Consider the following 18,105-nt stretch of genomic DNA (forward strand, 5'->3'; position numbering starts at 1 on the left):
ATAGTTTTATTCCTAGGGAGTTCTAACAGGGTTGGAAGGCCTCAAAGATGGCTGCAGTAACCATTAACGGGGGCTACTGGCTTCTTTTTTGAAGTACTTATAGAGCTTTACCCTCCCAGTAGAATCTTTTACGAATGCATCAACATGGCCTTATCCTGCATGTGTTAGGATGCAGAGAGAGGAGGACACTGAAGGGTATGAGATGGGGTACCTAAAAATAATTGAAAGCAGAAAACCACGGCAGGCATTTGGCAATAACGTAAGATCAAAGAGCTGTCTGCAGCCATTCTTCAAACAGCTCTTTCATCCTGATGTGTCTGGTGCCTGATGGTGCCTTCCTGTGCATCAGCAGCTTCCATCAACCTGCACCACGAAATCAGCAACACTTCCACCGTCCAGGGAGGAGGGGAGCACTAGCCAGAATACAACTGTGATGCAGGGATTCAAAAAGGAAGGGCCTCTCTCAGAAAACACTAGTCTTTGCGCCTTTAGCTGAATAAAGCGGCAGAGATTGAAAACAGACATATTTAAATCAAATTGTCTATAGAGAACAGACCGAGGGTGGCCAGAGGGGAGGTGGGCGGGGGGATGGATTAAATGGGTGATGGGGATTAAAGAAGGGCACTGGTTGTGACGAGCACCGGTGTTGTATGTAAGTGATGAATCACTAAATTCTACACCTGACACTTCCATCTATTCTGCTAGAAATGGCTCTTTGTTCAGAACCAGGGCGTGAAAATGAGAACAAGATTTTTTCCCCCACATGTTCCGTCCATGAAAGCTTTACCTCTAAGCCATGAGGCGAGATCTTCAGGTACTCGCTGACATCGTTGCTATTCAGCATGGCCCTAATGCTATTCAGGTCCACTTTCTCATAGGTCAGCTGCCTACTGTCTTTTAAAACTGCAAAAGAAAAAGTGGTCATGTCTCTAAGGCAGGCTGTTGTGGAAAAAAAGCTAGTGTCTTCGCTGGCTGCCATCCTGGTTAAGAGGTGGGGGTGCTCAGAAATGGCAGGATAGGTAGGGAGACTTAAAACCTTGCCTTTCCGCTGCACGACCGTATGAGGATCAATCAAGCCAAAGCTGGGACAAGCTGGGACGGCACTGCTGGGTTTAGGCTTCTGTTCCCTATATTTGTTATCATGCATGCAATAAAAGCCAAATTATACCTTTTTGGAATGATTCTATCTTTTCCTTTCTTTCTTTTTTTTTAAAGATTTTATTTATTTATTTGACAGAGACACAGCGAGAGAGGGAACACAAGCAGGGGGAGTGGGAGAGGGAGAAGCAGGCCTCCCGCTGAGCAGGGAGCCCGATGCGGGGCTCGATCCCAGGACCCCGGGATCATGACCTGAGCTGAAGGCAGATGTTTAACAGCTGAGCCCCCCAGGCGCCCCTCGGAATGATTCTTTCATTGGCACCGCGCAGGCTGTGCACAAAGCAACTCTCCACAGTGCTGCGGTGGGAGGGGGGCACACACACCCAGCCATGCCTTAGCACAATGCTAACTATGGAGGGGGAGTGAGGATTTAGTAGTAGGATGGTTTTCGTTCTAGCAGCCCTTGGAGGAGAAAAAGAAAAGCCAGGAGCAGCCCTCTTGGCGTAGGTCAGACGTGTCTTGAGTTTTGAAGAGCCATGTTAGGATTAGAAGAGTAAAGAGAGGGAACTCCAAGTGAGGAAAAAGCCTAGAGAGATCGGGATGACTGGGGCCTGCTTGTAGGACAGTGAGGAGACAGTTTGTGTAGGGAAGACTTGATTGGACACTGCCATATGATTAATGGCCCAGATGCAGCAGGAAGTAGGGGACCAGTAAAAGTTTTTGAACAGGAGAGTGCTGAAATTAGAAGTATACCATATAGGGGCGCCTGGGTGGCTCAGTCATTGGGCGTCTGCCTTCGGCTCAGGTTATAATCCCGGGGTCCTGGGATTGAGCCCTGCATCAGGCTCCTTGCTCGGTGGGAAGCCTGCTTCTCCCTCTCCCACTCCCCCTGCTTGTGTTCCCTCTCTCGCTGTGTCTCTCTTTGTCAAATAAATAAATAAGGGGTGCCTGGGTGGCTCAGTCATTGGGCGTCTGCCTTCGGCTCAGGTCATGATCCCGGGGTCCTGGGATCGAGCCCCGCATCAGGCTCCTTGCTCAGCGGGAAGCCTGCTTCTCCCTCTCCCACTCCCCCTGCTTATGTTCCCTCTCTCGCTGTGTCTCTCTCTGTCAAATAAATAAAATAAAATCTTAAAAAAAAAAAAAAAGAAAGAAAGAAAATCTTTAAAAAAAAAAAAAAAGAAGTATGCCATATACTTCTTGTTTGGAGAGTCCCTAGAATACTTTTCTGCTACAATACGGCCAACCTACAGTATAGGCCCTTTCAAGGAAAATGTCACACTCACTATTAACAAAATGAAGAACAGTGATCGTATATAAGAAATGGGTTTGGATATGGAAGCAGGCATTTTAATAAAGCACAACGCCTACTTACAGAGATTGTCTAAGCTCCATTGGGCGCAGAAACCGACTTGACGCTTCAGATAATCAGGATCATCAGCCCAGGACTCCAATGTGATGAGTCGGTCAGTAATACTGGATTCAGAGATAGTCAATTTATTTTCACCTGTTTGGGAAGACAGACACACTGAATCAACCATGAAAGAGTAGGATGATTTGCGGGGCAGGTAAGGGGTAGGAAGGAGTGAGGAGAGGCAATCAGAAAACGTGGAAACTAGAATAATGACCTAGCCCAAGAGCCTCAACTATTTTCTGGGAAGTAGCAATCTCATTGCTAACTTTTTAGCTATAAAAAGTGAGTAACTGTGGTCACAAGTTTTGATTCTTAGGTGGGAAGACTCTTGGCTTCTGTCCCTGTTACATCTTACTGGCCTTGAGGCAATCTACCCAGAGAAAAACAGAACATGTGCACGTTTGATGGGGCTCAAAGCATAAGCTCATCCAGTAAGTAAGAAAAATAAGATTTTTAACAACCGATACGGAAGATCATTAGTGCAAGAAGTCACTATACCTACTTGTCTGTGCAAACTTTTCCAGTGCGATAAGTGCAAAAAGCATGACTGTGGGGTGGGACTGTAACTTCTGAAAGACAACAAAAGATAAAAAACAAAAAGGCAGAAACATCATTCCCCTGCAGAGGCGGTAAGTTAGCAATTTCCTCTTCGTATCCAATATGCGCTAGATTTGTTGGGAGCAGTCAGAAAATTTAACTCATTTAAGTCCTCAATTCTCTGTTTGCTAATATTGTTAGTAATGAGGAACCAAGATAGAGTCTCATGATAGATATGCAGTTCAAAAGTACTTCGTTAAAAGCACTATGTTATTCTACTTAGTAACATTTGTATTAGGGCTTTGTGAAACAAAACCATGCTGATTCTTACATTCATTGAAGCAAGCCAAACAGAAACCTAGAATAGGAGCTAAGAGTGACTTTTATTCAGAGTCCTTAAAGGAACGATTCATCATTACCAAGTTCCAAAATGCTAAATGTTGAAATGAACAACTAATGGCTTAGTTTTCAATCTGTTCTCTGAAAGGAATTGCACAAATGCTAATGGTGGGTGGGAGAGCGCTCTTCCTGTATATATATATATATATACACACACATAGAAGTATATATATATATATATACACACACACATAGAAGTATATATATATATATATACACACACACATAGAAGTATATATATATATATACACACACACATAGAAGTATATATATATATATATATACACACACACATAGAAGTATATATATATATATACACACACACATAGAAGTATATATATATATATATACACACACACATAGAAGTATATATATATATATATACACACACACATAGAAGTATATATATATATATACACACACACATAGAAGTATATATATATATATACACACACACATAGAAGTATATATATATATATACACACACACATAGAAGTATATATATATATACACACACACATAGAAGTATATATATATATATACACACACACATAGAAGTATATATATATATATACACACACACATAGAAGTATATATATATATATATATATACACACACACATAGAAGTATATATATATATATATATATACACACACACATAGAAGTATATATATATATATACACACACACATAGAAGTATATATATATATATATACACACACACATAGAAGTATATATATATATATACACACACACATAGAAGTATATATATATATATATACACACACACATAGAAGTATATATATATATATACACACACACATAGAAGTATATATATATATATATACACACACACATAGAAGTATATATATATATATATATACACACACACATAGAAGTATATATATATATATATACACACACACATAGAAGTATATATATATATATATACACACACACATAGAAGTATATATATATATATATACACACACACATAGAAGTATATATATATATATATACACACACACATAGAAGTATATATATATATATACACACACACATAGAAGTATATATATATATATACACACACACACATAGAAGTATATATATATATATACACACACACATAGAAGTATATATATATATATACACACACACACATAGAAGTATATATATATATATACACACACACATAGAAGTATATATATATATATACACACACACATAGAAGTATACATATATATATACACACACACATAGAAGTATACATATATATATACACACACACATAGAAGTATACATATATATATATATACACACACACATAGAAGTATACATATATATATACACACACACATAGAAGTATACATATATATATACACACACACATAGAAGTATACATATATATATACACACACACATAGAAGTATATATATATATACACACACACACATAGAAGTATACATATATATATATACACACACACATAGAAGTATACATATATATATACACACACACATAGAAGTATACATATATATATATACACACACACATAGAAGTATACATATATATATACACACACACATAGAAGTATACATATATATATATACACACACACATAGAAGTATACATATATATATACACACACACATAGAAGTATACATATATATATACACACACACATAGAAGTATACATATATATATACACACACACATAGAAGTATACATATATATATATACACACACACATAGAAGTATACATATATATATACACACACACATAGAAGTATACATATATATATACACACACACATAGAAGTATATATATATATATATACACACACACATAGAAGTATACATATATATATACACACACACATAGAAGTATATATATATATATATACACACACACATAGAAGTATATATATATATATATACACACACACATAGAAGTATACATATATATACACACACACACATAGAAGTATATATATATATATACACACACACACATAGAAGTATATATATATATATACACACACACATAGAAGTATATATATATATATACACACACACACATAGAAGTATATATATATATATATACACACACACATAGAAGTATACATATATATATACACACACACATAGAAGTATACATATATATATACACACACACATAGAAGTATACATATATATATACACACACACATAGAAGTATACATATATATATACACACACACATAGAAGTATATATATATATACACACACACACATAGAAGTATACATATATATATATACACACACACATAGAAGTATACATATATATATACACACACACATAGAAGTATACATATATATATATACACACACACATAGAAGTATACATATATATATACACACACACATAGAAGTATACATATATATATACACACACACATAGAAGTATACATATATATATACACACACACATAGAAGTATACATATATATATACACACACACATAGAAGTATACATATATATATACACACACACATAGAAGTATACATATATATATACACACACACATAGAAGTATATATATATATATATACACACACACATAGAAGTATACATATATATATACACACACACATAGAAGTATATATATATATATATATACACACACACATAGAAGTATACATATATATATACACACACACATAGAAGTATACATATATATATACACACACACATAGAAGTATATATATATATATATACACACACACATAGAAGTATATATATATATATATACACACACACATAGAAGTATATATATATATATATACACACACACATAGAAGTATATATATATATATACACACACACACATAGAAGTATATATATATATATACACACACACACATAGAAGTATATATATATATACACACACACACATAGAAGTATATATATATATATACACACACACACATAGAAGTATATATATATATACACACACACACATAGAAGTATATATATATATATACACACACACACATAGAAGTATATATATATATACACACACACACATAGAAGTATATATATATATATACACACACACATAGAAGTATATATATATATATACACACACACATAGAAGTATATATATATATACACACACACATAGAAGTATACATATATATACACACACACACATAGAAGTATACATATATATACACACACACACATAGAAGTATACATATATATACACACACACACATAGAAGTATATATATATATACACACACACACACATAGAAGTATATATATATATACACACACACACATAGAAGTATATATATATATATACACACACACACATAGAAGTATATATATATATACACACACACACATAGAAGTATATATATATATATACACACACACACATAGAAGTATATATATATATACACACACACACATAGAAGTATATATATATATATACACACACACACATAGAAGTATATATATATATACACACACACACATAGAAGTATATATATATATATACACACACACATAGAAGTATATATATATATATACACACACACATAGAAGTATATATATATACACACACACACATAGAAGTATACATATATATACACACACACACATAGAAGTATACATATATATACACACACACACATAGAAGTATACATATATATACACACACACACATAGAAGTATATATATATATACACACACACACATAGAAGTATATATATATATATACACACACACATAGAAGTATATATATATATATACACACACACATAGAAGTATACATATATATACACACACACATAGAAGTATACATATATATACACACACACACATAGAAGTATACATATATATACACACACACACATAGAAGTATACATATATATACACACACACACATAGAAGTATATATATATATACACACACACACACATAGAAGTATATATATATATATATACACACACACATAGAAGTATATATATATATATATACACACACACATAGAAGTATATATATATATATACACACACACATAGAAGTATATATATATATATATACAGTTTATATACAGTTACAGTTAGCTTCCCATCACAGGTGTTCCCATTTAAAGAAAGGTCTTCCTGCTTAACATCACACCTTCTCATAGCCATCCTTCCCCACAGCTCCATTAGGAGTCTGCAAAGGAACTCTAGAACATCAGATGATTCCTGCTCACTTCCCTGGGGCTCAAAGGTTCTGCAAAGCTCATATAACCACCAGCCTGCCCTGTAGCAAAGCCCGTTCAGCACTCTGCTTTTTGTCATACCTGCTTTCAATCCCTCTGTCTGGTTTTGCAGGCCCTGAGCCCTCCCCACCAGGCTGTCCAGGCCCGTCCTCCTGTCTTTGAACACTGTCTCCTGTTCAGACAGTTCTCTGTAATATGCCAGGAGCATGGCCATTCCTATTTCTGGGCTTCTGCTGGTGATGGCTTTAGCCAGGAAACCCATTTTTCCCTCCAGCGTGCATGGATAAATACTAACTTATGATGTGACCCAGCTGAGGGCCCAAGTTCATGAGGAAGCCTGTCTCCCACAGCTCTCTTAGTTCTCACCACCCCTATCTTCCACCCCTCTCCATCACCCTCTCTCAGAACTCTTATGGCACTTAGTGATTTTGCCCTTAATCACATCCTGTCTTAAAATGGAGGCTAAATGTCTTGTCTGGGTAGTTTTGATCCCTCAGTTAATCAGGAAGCTTCTTGAGGGCAAAGGACTGTTATACCACTTTTGTATCCCCACAGTGCTTGCTTAGCATTGTGGTGTGTGTTTTAAGTACATATCATATAGGTACTGAAAAATAAGGTCTTTCAGATTTTGAAGAAGGTCAGTGCTCACTAAGCCTGCAAAAATAACTTTTACAAATACAGACCAGTCAAGTCTGCCGTCCAGCCCTGTGAGCGATCTGACAGCACCACCTCAGCAAACCACAGCTTCACAGACAATAGATCTAATACTCTATGGCAACAGCTATAAGAGCAGTGGCCAGGGAGGGAGGGAAGGAGTAGAGATTTATATACACTGGCAATCTGACCTGACAGTTTCCTGGCTTGGAATGCCATGTAATTTTGTTTCCACTGTGGAGGTCCCTACTACCATTTGGCAGACTCTAAGGACACACACACAAAAGCCAATCATAGCAGCTATCTTATGACTAAATTTAAAACCAGACCAACTTGGCTGCTTTTGCTTGTAATGAATGCCTATCCCACCCTCATTTTTTTTTCTTTTTAATATAGGAGGGAATAAACACTCAGGAAACACCTGCAAATAAAATTTATAACTGATTCCATTCTCTGTGCCAATGGTTACACTGGTAATTTTAGAAAAATGCACAGTTGTAGATGACTAAGAATAACTGGCTTTGATGCCTTACTTACCAGACACTGTAGCAAATATTCCAGTATTCCTGGGCTAAGTAAGCCTATACTTGCGGGACCTGGACAAACACAACAAACATGAGATATCATGAAATGGGCCGTATTCTTTTTCATCAGTAGCTATTAACCGTAAAACTGCTTTCTGAACTCTTTGACAAGGTACTCTCATGCACACTGTCTTATTTAAGCCTCCTGCTCTGAGGCAGGGAATAGCACTGTTCCCATTTCACAGCCAAGCAACTGAGCCTACAGTGAAGTGACTCATTCCGGTGTACTTGGGGCGCACGTGGCAGAATTGGACCCAGCACCCAGGTGTCCTGATTTTGAATACGTTGTTTCTTCCACCATACATGATCTAACTGGCTGAGCTATTCTCCTGGATTTGGATGTTAACTTGCCTAAAGTGGGTAATGTTCATAAACAAGTTAAATATCTGCTTCTCTTCTCAGGAACTGCTCCAATTTAAAGTTCCTTTTCCTCTTCCCTGACTTAGTATGTCTCCATTATCTGGCTAAACTTTATAAACTGTATACATGTATATTATCTAGTATATGCATAAATACCTATATAATCTTTATTATACTGAATTTAGCCTTTTATTCTTAATTTTAAAGCAAATAAGTAAAACCTTTTCTTTTAAATGTCTCTCTGAAAATCTTCAAAGCTAAATTAGATTGCATTCATCTCTTTGGCCTTTGAGTAATTTTTTTCCAGTTGGTCCTTGTCCCTCAATTTTTTTTTTTTTTTTCCTGGTGGTGGTGGTTGCAGGGCAGATACTCCTTTCTGGGACAGCAGGTTTGAATAAAGACCTCCAGTGCAACCTTTATGTCAAACAACTGAAGATCTTTCTTGGTAGAGATTCCCAAAGTTACCTGCTAGTTTCTCGGCCAAGCAGCCTAGGACTGCAGATGTGTTCCTGTGTTTGGCAGGATGACCTGAGTCCTGGCAAGCTACTTCTCCATTTAAATTGAGAATTTCAGTCAATTTCTGGAGTGCATCCTAAAAACAAAAATGTACAAGTGCATTTGATAAATATATTACTTAGGCTTTTTTTCCCCAAGGGATTTATTTGAGACGAAAGCTATCGCCAGCCATTAAATTAACTCAGAACAAACACAAAGACATGATATAATGCACCCAATGATGTCATTATTGATGGGAAATGTTAACTGATCAACCTGGAAGTTTTCTTACCTGAATTGTTAGATTCCCCTTCATTCAAAATGTACCAGTTGTATCAAAAATATGCGATATACTCTTGAATCATTAAACAGACTAAATCCACCCAAATGCCAAAATGACTGATAACAACAGGGCCTTAGTGATGTTGAAGTAAAAAGTGACTTACAATTTTTTTCCTTTTTTTAAAATCAAGCAAGAGCAAATCTCACCAGGGTTTTTGAGGCAAGTTATAACAGAAACCTCTTATAAGCTTAGGCAAAGGTCAGTTCATCAGTGACTAGGCCAAAGGCTTTTCTCTTCTATCCATAATATTTTTCCATATTGTGCCCAAATATCTGAGGCTTAAACAAATGAAAGATGCCAGCATCCAAAATTTGAAAAAAAAGTAGTCCATAGAACATACGGACTAAAGCAATGAAAGTTTGATGCTTTTGTTCTATATAAGGGAAAATCAAGGTTATGCCAATCTTTAATATGTTTAAGATTTGCAAGTGCTTTCAGTATAACAGTTTTTTCTCTTAATAGAAAACACTAAAGAAAACCTTTTGTAAGGAGAAAACTCTTTAGCGGAAGGTAAGAAAATCAGCTCAGCAACTGAACATTCTATTTCAATTTCAAATACAGATTGCCATTTCAGATCTAAATGCTTTCATTTTTAACATTTTAAACTCAAGCTTTATAGTAAGCTACTGATACAGGATATAGCACTTCATTAGTATTAAAAGACAAGTTTACGTAATGAAGTCAATATTGAATGAAACAGACCCCAAATGTATAAAGAGGAAATGCATTACATCAAAAGTTCTTTGTGGTCGTTCATCCTCTGTTTAAGCATACGTGACAGTTTCATAAAAGACAAGTATTAACTTACTTTAGTGGGCAATGGACATTCATCTAGTAACAATGTTATAACAGCTGGTCCCAGTGGATCTTCCAATGGAATAACTCTAATTAAAGACTGGACAACGTCCAACCATCCTTCATCTAAGAGCAAACCAAGAAGATTATATGGTGGAGCCACTATTTTAAAATGTAAAAATATAGAACTTATAACACAAGGTGACTTCACAATAAAATAGAAACACTTTTGGCTTTTATCCTGTAGCTTTTAAGCAGCTAACATTGGCATGGACGTAGTCATTAATTGTAGTCATCATGATAGAACCAAAGATTCTTAATTTATAGGAGTCTGGTGATTTGGAGTCATCTTCATTTGGAGAAAATTGAAGCTATGGTCCTGGGTTCTCAAATCATAATTAAAATAGTTTCAGTGTCTTATTTATGACATAGGAGTTTACTGAGAAGATTAAGTATCTGAAGCAGTTGGCTCTACTTTTAGAATGACACTTAGGAAACTGAGGGACAAAAAATTCCTCCCCATTCTGGAAGGGCTATGGTCAAAGATCTATCAAATCCCAACAAAATTTTTCTTTTAATAATTTTGGTGAAATAAAACCAATACTGAGAGGTGTAGCTATATATTCAGGATGCAGCATACAGTGGTTATTAATTATTACCCCTATACAGGAAAATTTCCATACACTAATGGCTTTTTTCATGGTCACGTGTGTTAAGTACTTTTGGAATCTTATTTTTTAAAAATGTGGCCACATTTCTTCATAATCATTAATTCATTAGAAAGTATTTTAAGAAAACTTTAAGAAAAGAATACCTGTTTCTGCCATTTCGTGCAATGTAATCATTGAATAGGGAGGTTCCTGATCACTGAAAAACAAATAGTCAAGACATCAAACTTGAAGAACTAAGAAATGACAATCCTAAATAACTCAAAACTGAAAGTGTGGGAGGAGAGAGAGAAAGAAGAAATGAACATGAATGGATACGGAGAGAGATGGAAGAGACAGTTGCAGCTCCACTCTGTAAGGACCAACACACACCACATGTGCTCATTTCCAAGGCCGCCGTCTGTGATGGCTCACAAAATGGGTGGGAGGGCATAGGAAAGGACCACCACTGGCCTGAAGTAAAAGCACAGGGCTAAAACTGGAGGCCAGGGTACTTTCAGCTTTCCTCTAGAGGCCCAATGCTAATGAGATGAGCCAGGGAGGTCAACATCTTCCTCCAACTTACCTCAAAGAAACACCAGGAAGGGAGATTACAATCTCAACAGAGGATTTATGGAAGCAAGGGCCTACATAAACATCTTCATTTTTAAGGGTTCTTCTGGGAAATACCACTATTTGCTTGAACTTCATAAAATGGGTGTTAGAAGAAAAAGAAACCAAACTTAAGCGAGGAGCTACTTAATATTTTAGACACTGGGAGCACCTGGGTAGCTCAGTTGGTTAAGCATCTGCCTTCGGCTCAGGTCATGATCTCAGGGTCCTGGGATCGAGTCCCACATTGGGACTCCCGGCTGAGCAGGGAGCCTGCTTCTCCCTCTCCCTCTGCACCTCCCCCTGCTCGAGCTTATGCTCTAAGTAAAAAATTATTTATCTATTTTTAAAAAAAGATTTTATTTATTTGTCAGACAGAGAGGGCGTGTGCCAAGTGCACAAGCAGGGGGAACAGCAGGCAGAGGGAGAAGCAGGCTTCCCGCTGAGCAGGGAGCCCGATGTGGGACTCCATCCAAGGACCCTGGGATCATGACCTGAGCCGAAGGCAGACGTGCTTAACTGACTGAGCCACCCAGGCATCCCATAATTAAGTCTTTAAAAAAAATTCCAGACAATGCTCTAAAATGGCATTATGTGTATATACCTTAATTCAGTGGGTTTTCAATCTGTCATCCCAGGAATCTTAAGGAGGAGCTTTAGGGGAACTTCAATAATGAATGAAATACTCTCCATCAAATAATGGTAAATCTAATTGCTTAGGGAATATATTCACATTTACTTACATATTGTGGCTCTCTCTTTTACTATGAAGAAAACTGCAAAAACCATTGTCTTCAATCATTTAATCCTCAGAATAATCTTGTGATATGGGAATTATTAAGTTCATTTCAGGTACTTATTTATTTGACATATCCTGTACCTTTCCATAACAAGGGAAAATTCTCATTTAAAAGATTTGTCTTAAATGATATAACTGACTGATTACAAATATTTCTGGAGAGCAATCTAGCAATAATGAAATTAAATGTGCCCAACAATGCTAGATAAACTATTACACAGGTAGGGGCGCCTGGGTGGCTCAGTCATTAAGCGTCTGCCTTTGGCTCACGTCATGATCCCAGAGTCCTGGGATCGAGCCCCGCGTGGGGCTCCCTGCTCAGTGGGAAGCCTGCTTCTCCCTCTCCCGCTACCCCTGCTTGTGTTCCCTCTCTCGCTGTGTCTCTATCAAATAAATAAATAAAATCTTAAAAAAAAAACTATTACACAGGTAACAGATGCATATGAAGTTATTTGCTGCAGTGCCATTTGTAGGAACAAAAATTTGGAATTAATCTAAGTGACCATCACCAGATTACAGGATAACAAAATACAGTACTTTCAGGCATACAAAGATATACTCTGCAGGAGTCAGAAGCAGTTGTAGCTTTACATACAGTAACATAGGTCTCAAACATAATGTTGAGAGAAGTTAAAAACAAGATTTATACAACTGTATCACTTATGTAAATTTTTAAAAAATTTATTTATTAGAGAGAGAGAGAGAGAGCACAAGCAAGGGGAGTGGCAGAGGGAGAGGGAGAAGCAGGCTCTCCGCTGAGCGGGGAGCACGATGGGGGACTCGATCCCAGGACCCTGGGATCATTACCTGAGTCAAAGGCAGACGCTTAACCAACTGAGTCACCCAGGCGCCCCACTTATATAAGTTTTTAAAATCATACACAAAACACTAACATAAACTTCCCATAGAGACATAAATAAATATATGGCAGGCAGATTGGAAGAACATCACAAGAATGGTTACCCACTGATATTTGGATAGTGGGTGGCAAAGGGGACAATGGGGTTAGGGAAAAAGGGAAAAATAATAAAAATATGGCAAAGTCAGTGACCAATAAGGACTATGAGGACCTCAATTCTACACAGATTCACTTAAAGGACACCCACATCCTTACATTCAAAAAACAAGATAAACTTCTTTGTGGAACAGAAGTGGAGCAGAAATTCCTGGTGGAAGGCAGGAGCTAAAGCCGTAGGACACCGGGGCTCACTGGAACTAGACAGAGGTGACCCGGAGCCACAAGCCTGTGTGGTAGGTAATGGGGACCAAAACCCAACCTGTGCAGCTTGGACAGGGTTCCCTGCTCAATTCAAGAAGTTGAATAAGTTATGAATGATCATCTGAGCTACAATTGGTATCAAGCTGCAAGTCTCCACTGACAGAAAAGGCAAAGAAAGCCATGCAGCAGGACTTGGGCTTCTCACAGTGATATGGGAACTCGGAACCACCAATTTTAGGTTCAGTCATAGCCTGAAGGTGGATGGGGATGACAATGAAAGTGACAGGAAGAGAGATAGGCAGAAAGACAGTGTGACAGAGAGGGAGACAGAACACACACAGTGAAGAGAAAACTTCCATCAGGACTCTGTAAATTATAGTTCCAAACCATATGAGAATAACTAACATTAATACCATTGACAATCTGAGGATAAAGTCTCTACCAAAAAAGGGCAAATAACAGAACTTCAAAATGATTTTAAAAGAAGTGTATTAAAATGTGTTTCCTTTTTTTTTTTAAAGATTTTGTTTATTTGACAGAGACACAGTGAGAGAGGGAACACAAGCAGGGGGAGTGGGAGAGGGAGAAGCAGGCTCCCCGCTGAGCAGGGAGGCCGATGTGGGGCTCGATCCCAGGACCCCGGGATCATGATCTGAGCCGAAAGCAGACGCCCAATGACTGAGCCACCCAGGCGCCCCTAAAGTGTGTTTCCTATAGCAACTCTCTCACTCTAGCTTTAGAAACTGCTCTCCTGGGGCGCCTGGGTGGCTTAGTTGTTAAGCGCCTGCCTTCAGCTCAGGTCATGGTCCCAGGGTCCTGGGATCGAGCCCACAGTGGGCTCCCTGCTCAGCGGGAAGCCTGCTTCTCCCTCTCCCCCTCCCTCTGCTTGTGTTCCCTCTCTTGCTGTGTCTCTGTCAAATAAATAAATAAAATCTTAAAAAAAAAAAAAAAAAAGAAACTGCTCTCCTCTCAGAGCAATGTTACCCTTTCCTAAGTAACAAGCAGAAAGAGGACAACAATCACGGCCGATCGCTAACTGTGACATCTGCAAACACCCTTTCACGTAAACTTGTACTAAGTCCATCTGTCCTATCGTTCATGGTTAGTTTTAACAGCCTTATCAACTTTATAGGTTATGAAATTCTTCTCCTTCAGTAGCTTCTGAAAAACAAGCTACAGTGACTAGGTTTGTAACTGTCTGAATCCTGTTTTGCCATTAGATTTACTGACAGGTCCCGTCACGTTTGCTCTCCATCTGCCCTGTTTGTCCATTCTCAGAAGAGTTATAGCTATAATTCTGTGTAAGCAGGTTTAAGATAAAAGTGACCCTATTACTCAAATGTATGCTGCTCGCTTCATGTAAGTGAATTATACGCTTCATCAACAAGTTCATTTATAATCTGTAATATTTTCTAAAAGCTTGGCGATAAAGCTCCTATCTTGCTCCCACACACTCTTAATCACTCTTTTTAAAAAATATGGCAAAGCCTATTCTGTACCTGTTTTTCCAATGGGCTTAAAAACACTGCTTGTGGTTTACTTCCTTATTTAGGAAGGGCAACTTCTCATTATAATTTTATAGTATGTTTTAAATGTCACCATGAAGAAACTTTAAATAACAGCTTCTAGCCCCTTGCCTGGGTTTGAGGGATGAAAATGGCATAGATTTATATTCAATAAATATTTTCTACAAAAATATGAACATTAAATTAGTTCAGATACCAGAACTACTTCAAAGCCTGGTTTAATAAACTTAGGAAGGCCTTTCTGAACTGGTTATGGAGAATATTTCTAAGAGCCACCTTTCCCCAGCATGTTTTATGGCACACAGAAAAATGTGCAGAATAAATTTATTTCTATGAGGGGAAAAAAGTCACCTCAGAATAATATGCACAGGTATACCCTGCTTAATGCTATAATTTTGAGGAATTAAACAAAACTGGATTTTTATAAATGTGATGATCAAATAGTTAGATACTTAAATTTACTAGCAGTGGCTGAAGCAAAAAGAATCCACATATAACTTAAAAAAAAAACCCACAATCATCTGTTGAACAACTGGAATGTGCAAGGCCGTATGCTAGATGCTTTATATATATTATCTCATGATAATCCCTGTAAGAAAGGTATTATTCCCCTCTTATAGACGAGGAATCTGAGGCTTAGGGAAGTAACTCACCCAGTGTCATGTAGCTAGTTAAGGAGCTGGGCCAAAATCTGAAACTTGGTCCATCATGGTTCTAAAACTTTTACTCCTAACTACTGAACTGCATGGTTAAAATATTTTTTCAACTTGAACCATGTTCTCCCATTTCACTGTTATTCAATCTGGGATTTCACACTTAGAGTTAGGCAAAGCGGGGGAGAAACAAAAAAGGTACAGGGGAGCCCTGCCGTTTCAATTTACAAGCTTCCCAAATGGATCGGAGATGGCCAAATAAGGGATACAAAAAGGGAGGAGGATGAATACTCTCCTTGACCCAGGTCCTTCCGTTGCCAACAGAAAGTGCATGCAGCCATGCTCTTGGAAAAATAACTCATCTTGAATCTCTGGTCAGTGGCGTAGATAGGCAAGCAAGATAAGAGTTGGTCCTCGTGAAACTATTTCCTATTGCAGCTTGCAACACAAACTCACTCCGTGTTTACTACATGCCCTAATAAAGATTGTAGCTTTAATTAGTGTTTTCTGCTATCAAAATGTTTAGACATTTCCAGATAGGAGTAGATGTAGCAAGTAAAAACATCAAACCTTATAATTTACTCTGCCATCGGAGGAGAAATAAAATATTCTCCCTTGCCTTATAAGCTCATGGCTTGAATATATTCTAATGAAGTGAAGGACACTATAGTTATGGTTCCTCTAGAACATTTTTCATCACATAGGGGGTGACTAGCGAGTCAGATACTTACTTATCTACAAGAGTCCGTATGACTGCTAGTGTGTCCAGCACTAGCCCGTCTACATTTTGTTTCTTTCTCCTTGGCTCATGGGGTCCTCGGCCCCTCCTTGGTGGCCGGACAGGATCCCGGGGTTGGTTCCTCGTGTCCGCAGTGGGTACTGCACTGTTCTCGGCCTGCTGCTGCTGGTTGTCAACACTGTCTTCCGCTCCGCTGTCATCTCGGCAGATACAGGAATTACCCATGGTAGCTGTGGCACCTCTAGTCCCCAGGAAGTGGGCTATGTGCTCCTCAAGAGTCAACAGCAGACCCTGGCCAAGGCTTCTGCTCACTAAGAACACGGCCCAACCAAAGACAATCATTTAGATAGTTTTCAGTTTTCCAAGTACTGTTTTCATAATCTGGAGTCGAGGAACTTGCATTCTATTTGTTTTTAACAACTGAATGTGGCAGAAAGTTGCAGAACTGATCTCCAACATTATCAATTACAGGGAATCCGGATCATCCGGTGGCAGTTCTAAAACAGAAGAAAGGAAAAATGAATCCAAGGTTCTTGGTCACTTAATTACTCAAAACTTTCTTAGTTTGGTTTTGTAAGCATTAGGATTACAAGGGCAAATCATCTTTGGTTATTTTTATAGGTTTCCAACACAAAGAGGTACCTTTGCATAAGAAAACTGACAATTAAGAATTCCTTTTTATTATTATAAAGTTGATTGCTAAACCATACCCATGTAAACAGGAGTTACCACTGATTTTTTTTTAAACCATATGTGTGGTTCTGCCCATACAGAAATACATTAGAAGAATGTGTGCAGTTGTTTCAAGCGCTCCTTTTGTAGATTCAAAAAAAACGAACTGTCTCCGTTTTAAATTTAAATGTATGAGAAAAGTTAATATGTTTCAAATAGACTATCTAATTACAGATGTTTGTTGCTTAAGAAGTTATGATATGAATGTGATAGCACCCACTCGATATCTAGAAGAATAAAAGGTA

The 18,105-nt window shown here is 37.4% G+C and overlaps 1 protein-coding gene across 5 annotated transcripts in view; it reads right to left on the reverse strand.

The window, feature by feature from the left end:
- The window catches only part of RSPRY1 (ring finger and SPRY domain containing 1), a 45,867-nt gene that overhangs the window by 15,586 nt on the left and 12,176 nt on the right, over window positions 1-18,105 (reverse strand). For all 5 annotated transcript variants that reach the window (XR_013444414.1, XM_078063706.1, XM_078063704.1 and 2 more), the window contains 8 exons: window positions 17,121-17,625; window positions 11,748-11,800; window positions 10,947-11,059; window positions 9,766-9,892; window positions 8,894-8,952; window positions 3,012-3,078; window positions 2,471-2,602; window positions 788-903 (listed from right to left, as the gene is read on the reverse strand). Coding sequence is in view for 4 of the 5 variants with exons in the window: in XM_078063706.1 (XP_077919832.1) it covers window positions 788-903; window positions 2,471-2,602; window positions 3,012-3,078; window positions 8,894-8,952; window positions 9,766-9,892; window positions 10,947-11,059; window positions 11,748-11,800; window positions 17,121-17,470 (1,017 nt within the window). In the remaining variant the exon portion in view is untranslated. The remainder of the gene's footprint in view (window positions 1-787; window positions 904-2,470; window positions 2,603-3,011; window positions 3,079-8,893; window positions 8,953-9,765; window positions 9,893-10,946; window positions 11,060-11,747; window positions 11,801-17,120; window positions 17,626-18,105) is intronic.

The sequence above is a fragment of the Halichoerus grypus genome, chromosome 15, assembly GCF_964656455.1.
Source record: "Halichoerus grypus chromosome 15, mHalGry1.hap1.1, whole genome shotgun sequence".
NCBI classification, from domain to species: domain Eukaryota; kingdom Metazoa; phylum Chordata; class Mammalia; order Carnivora; family Phocidae; genus Halichoerus; species Halichoerus grypus.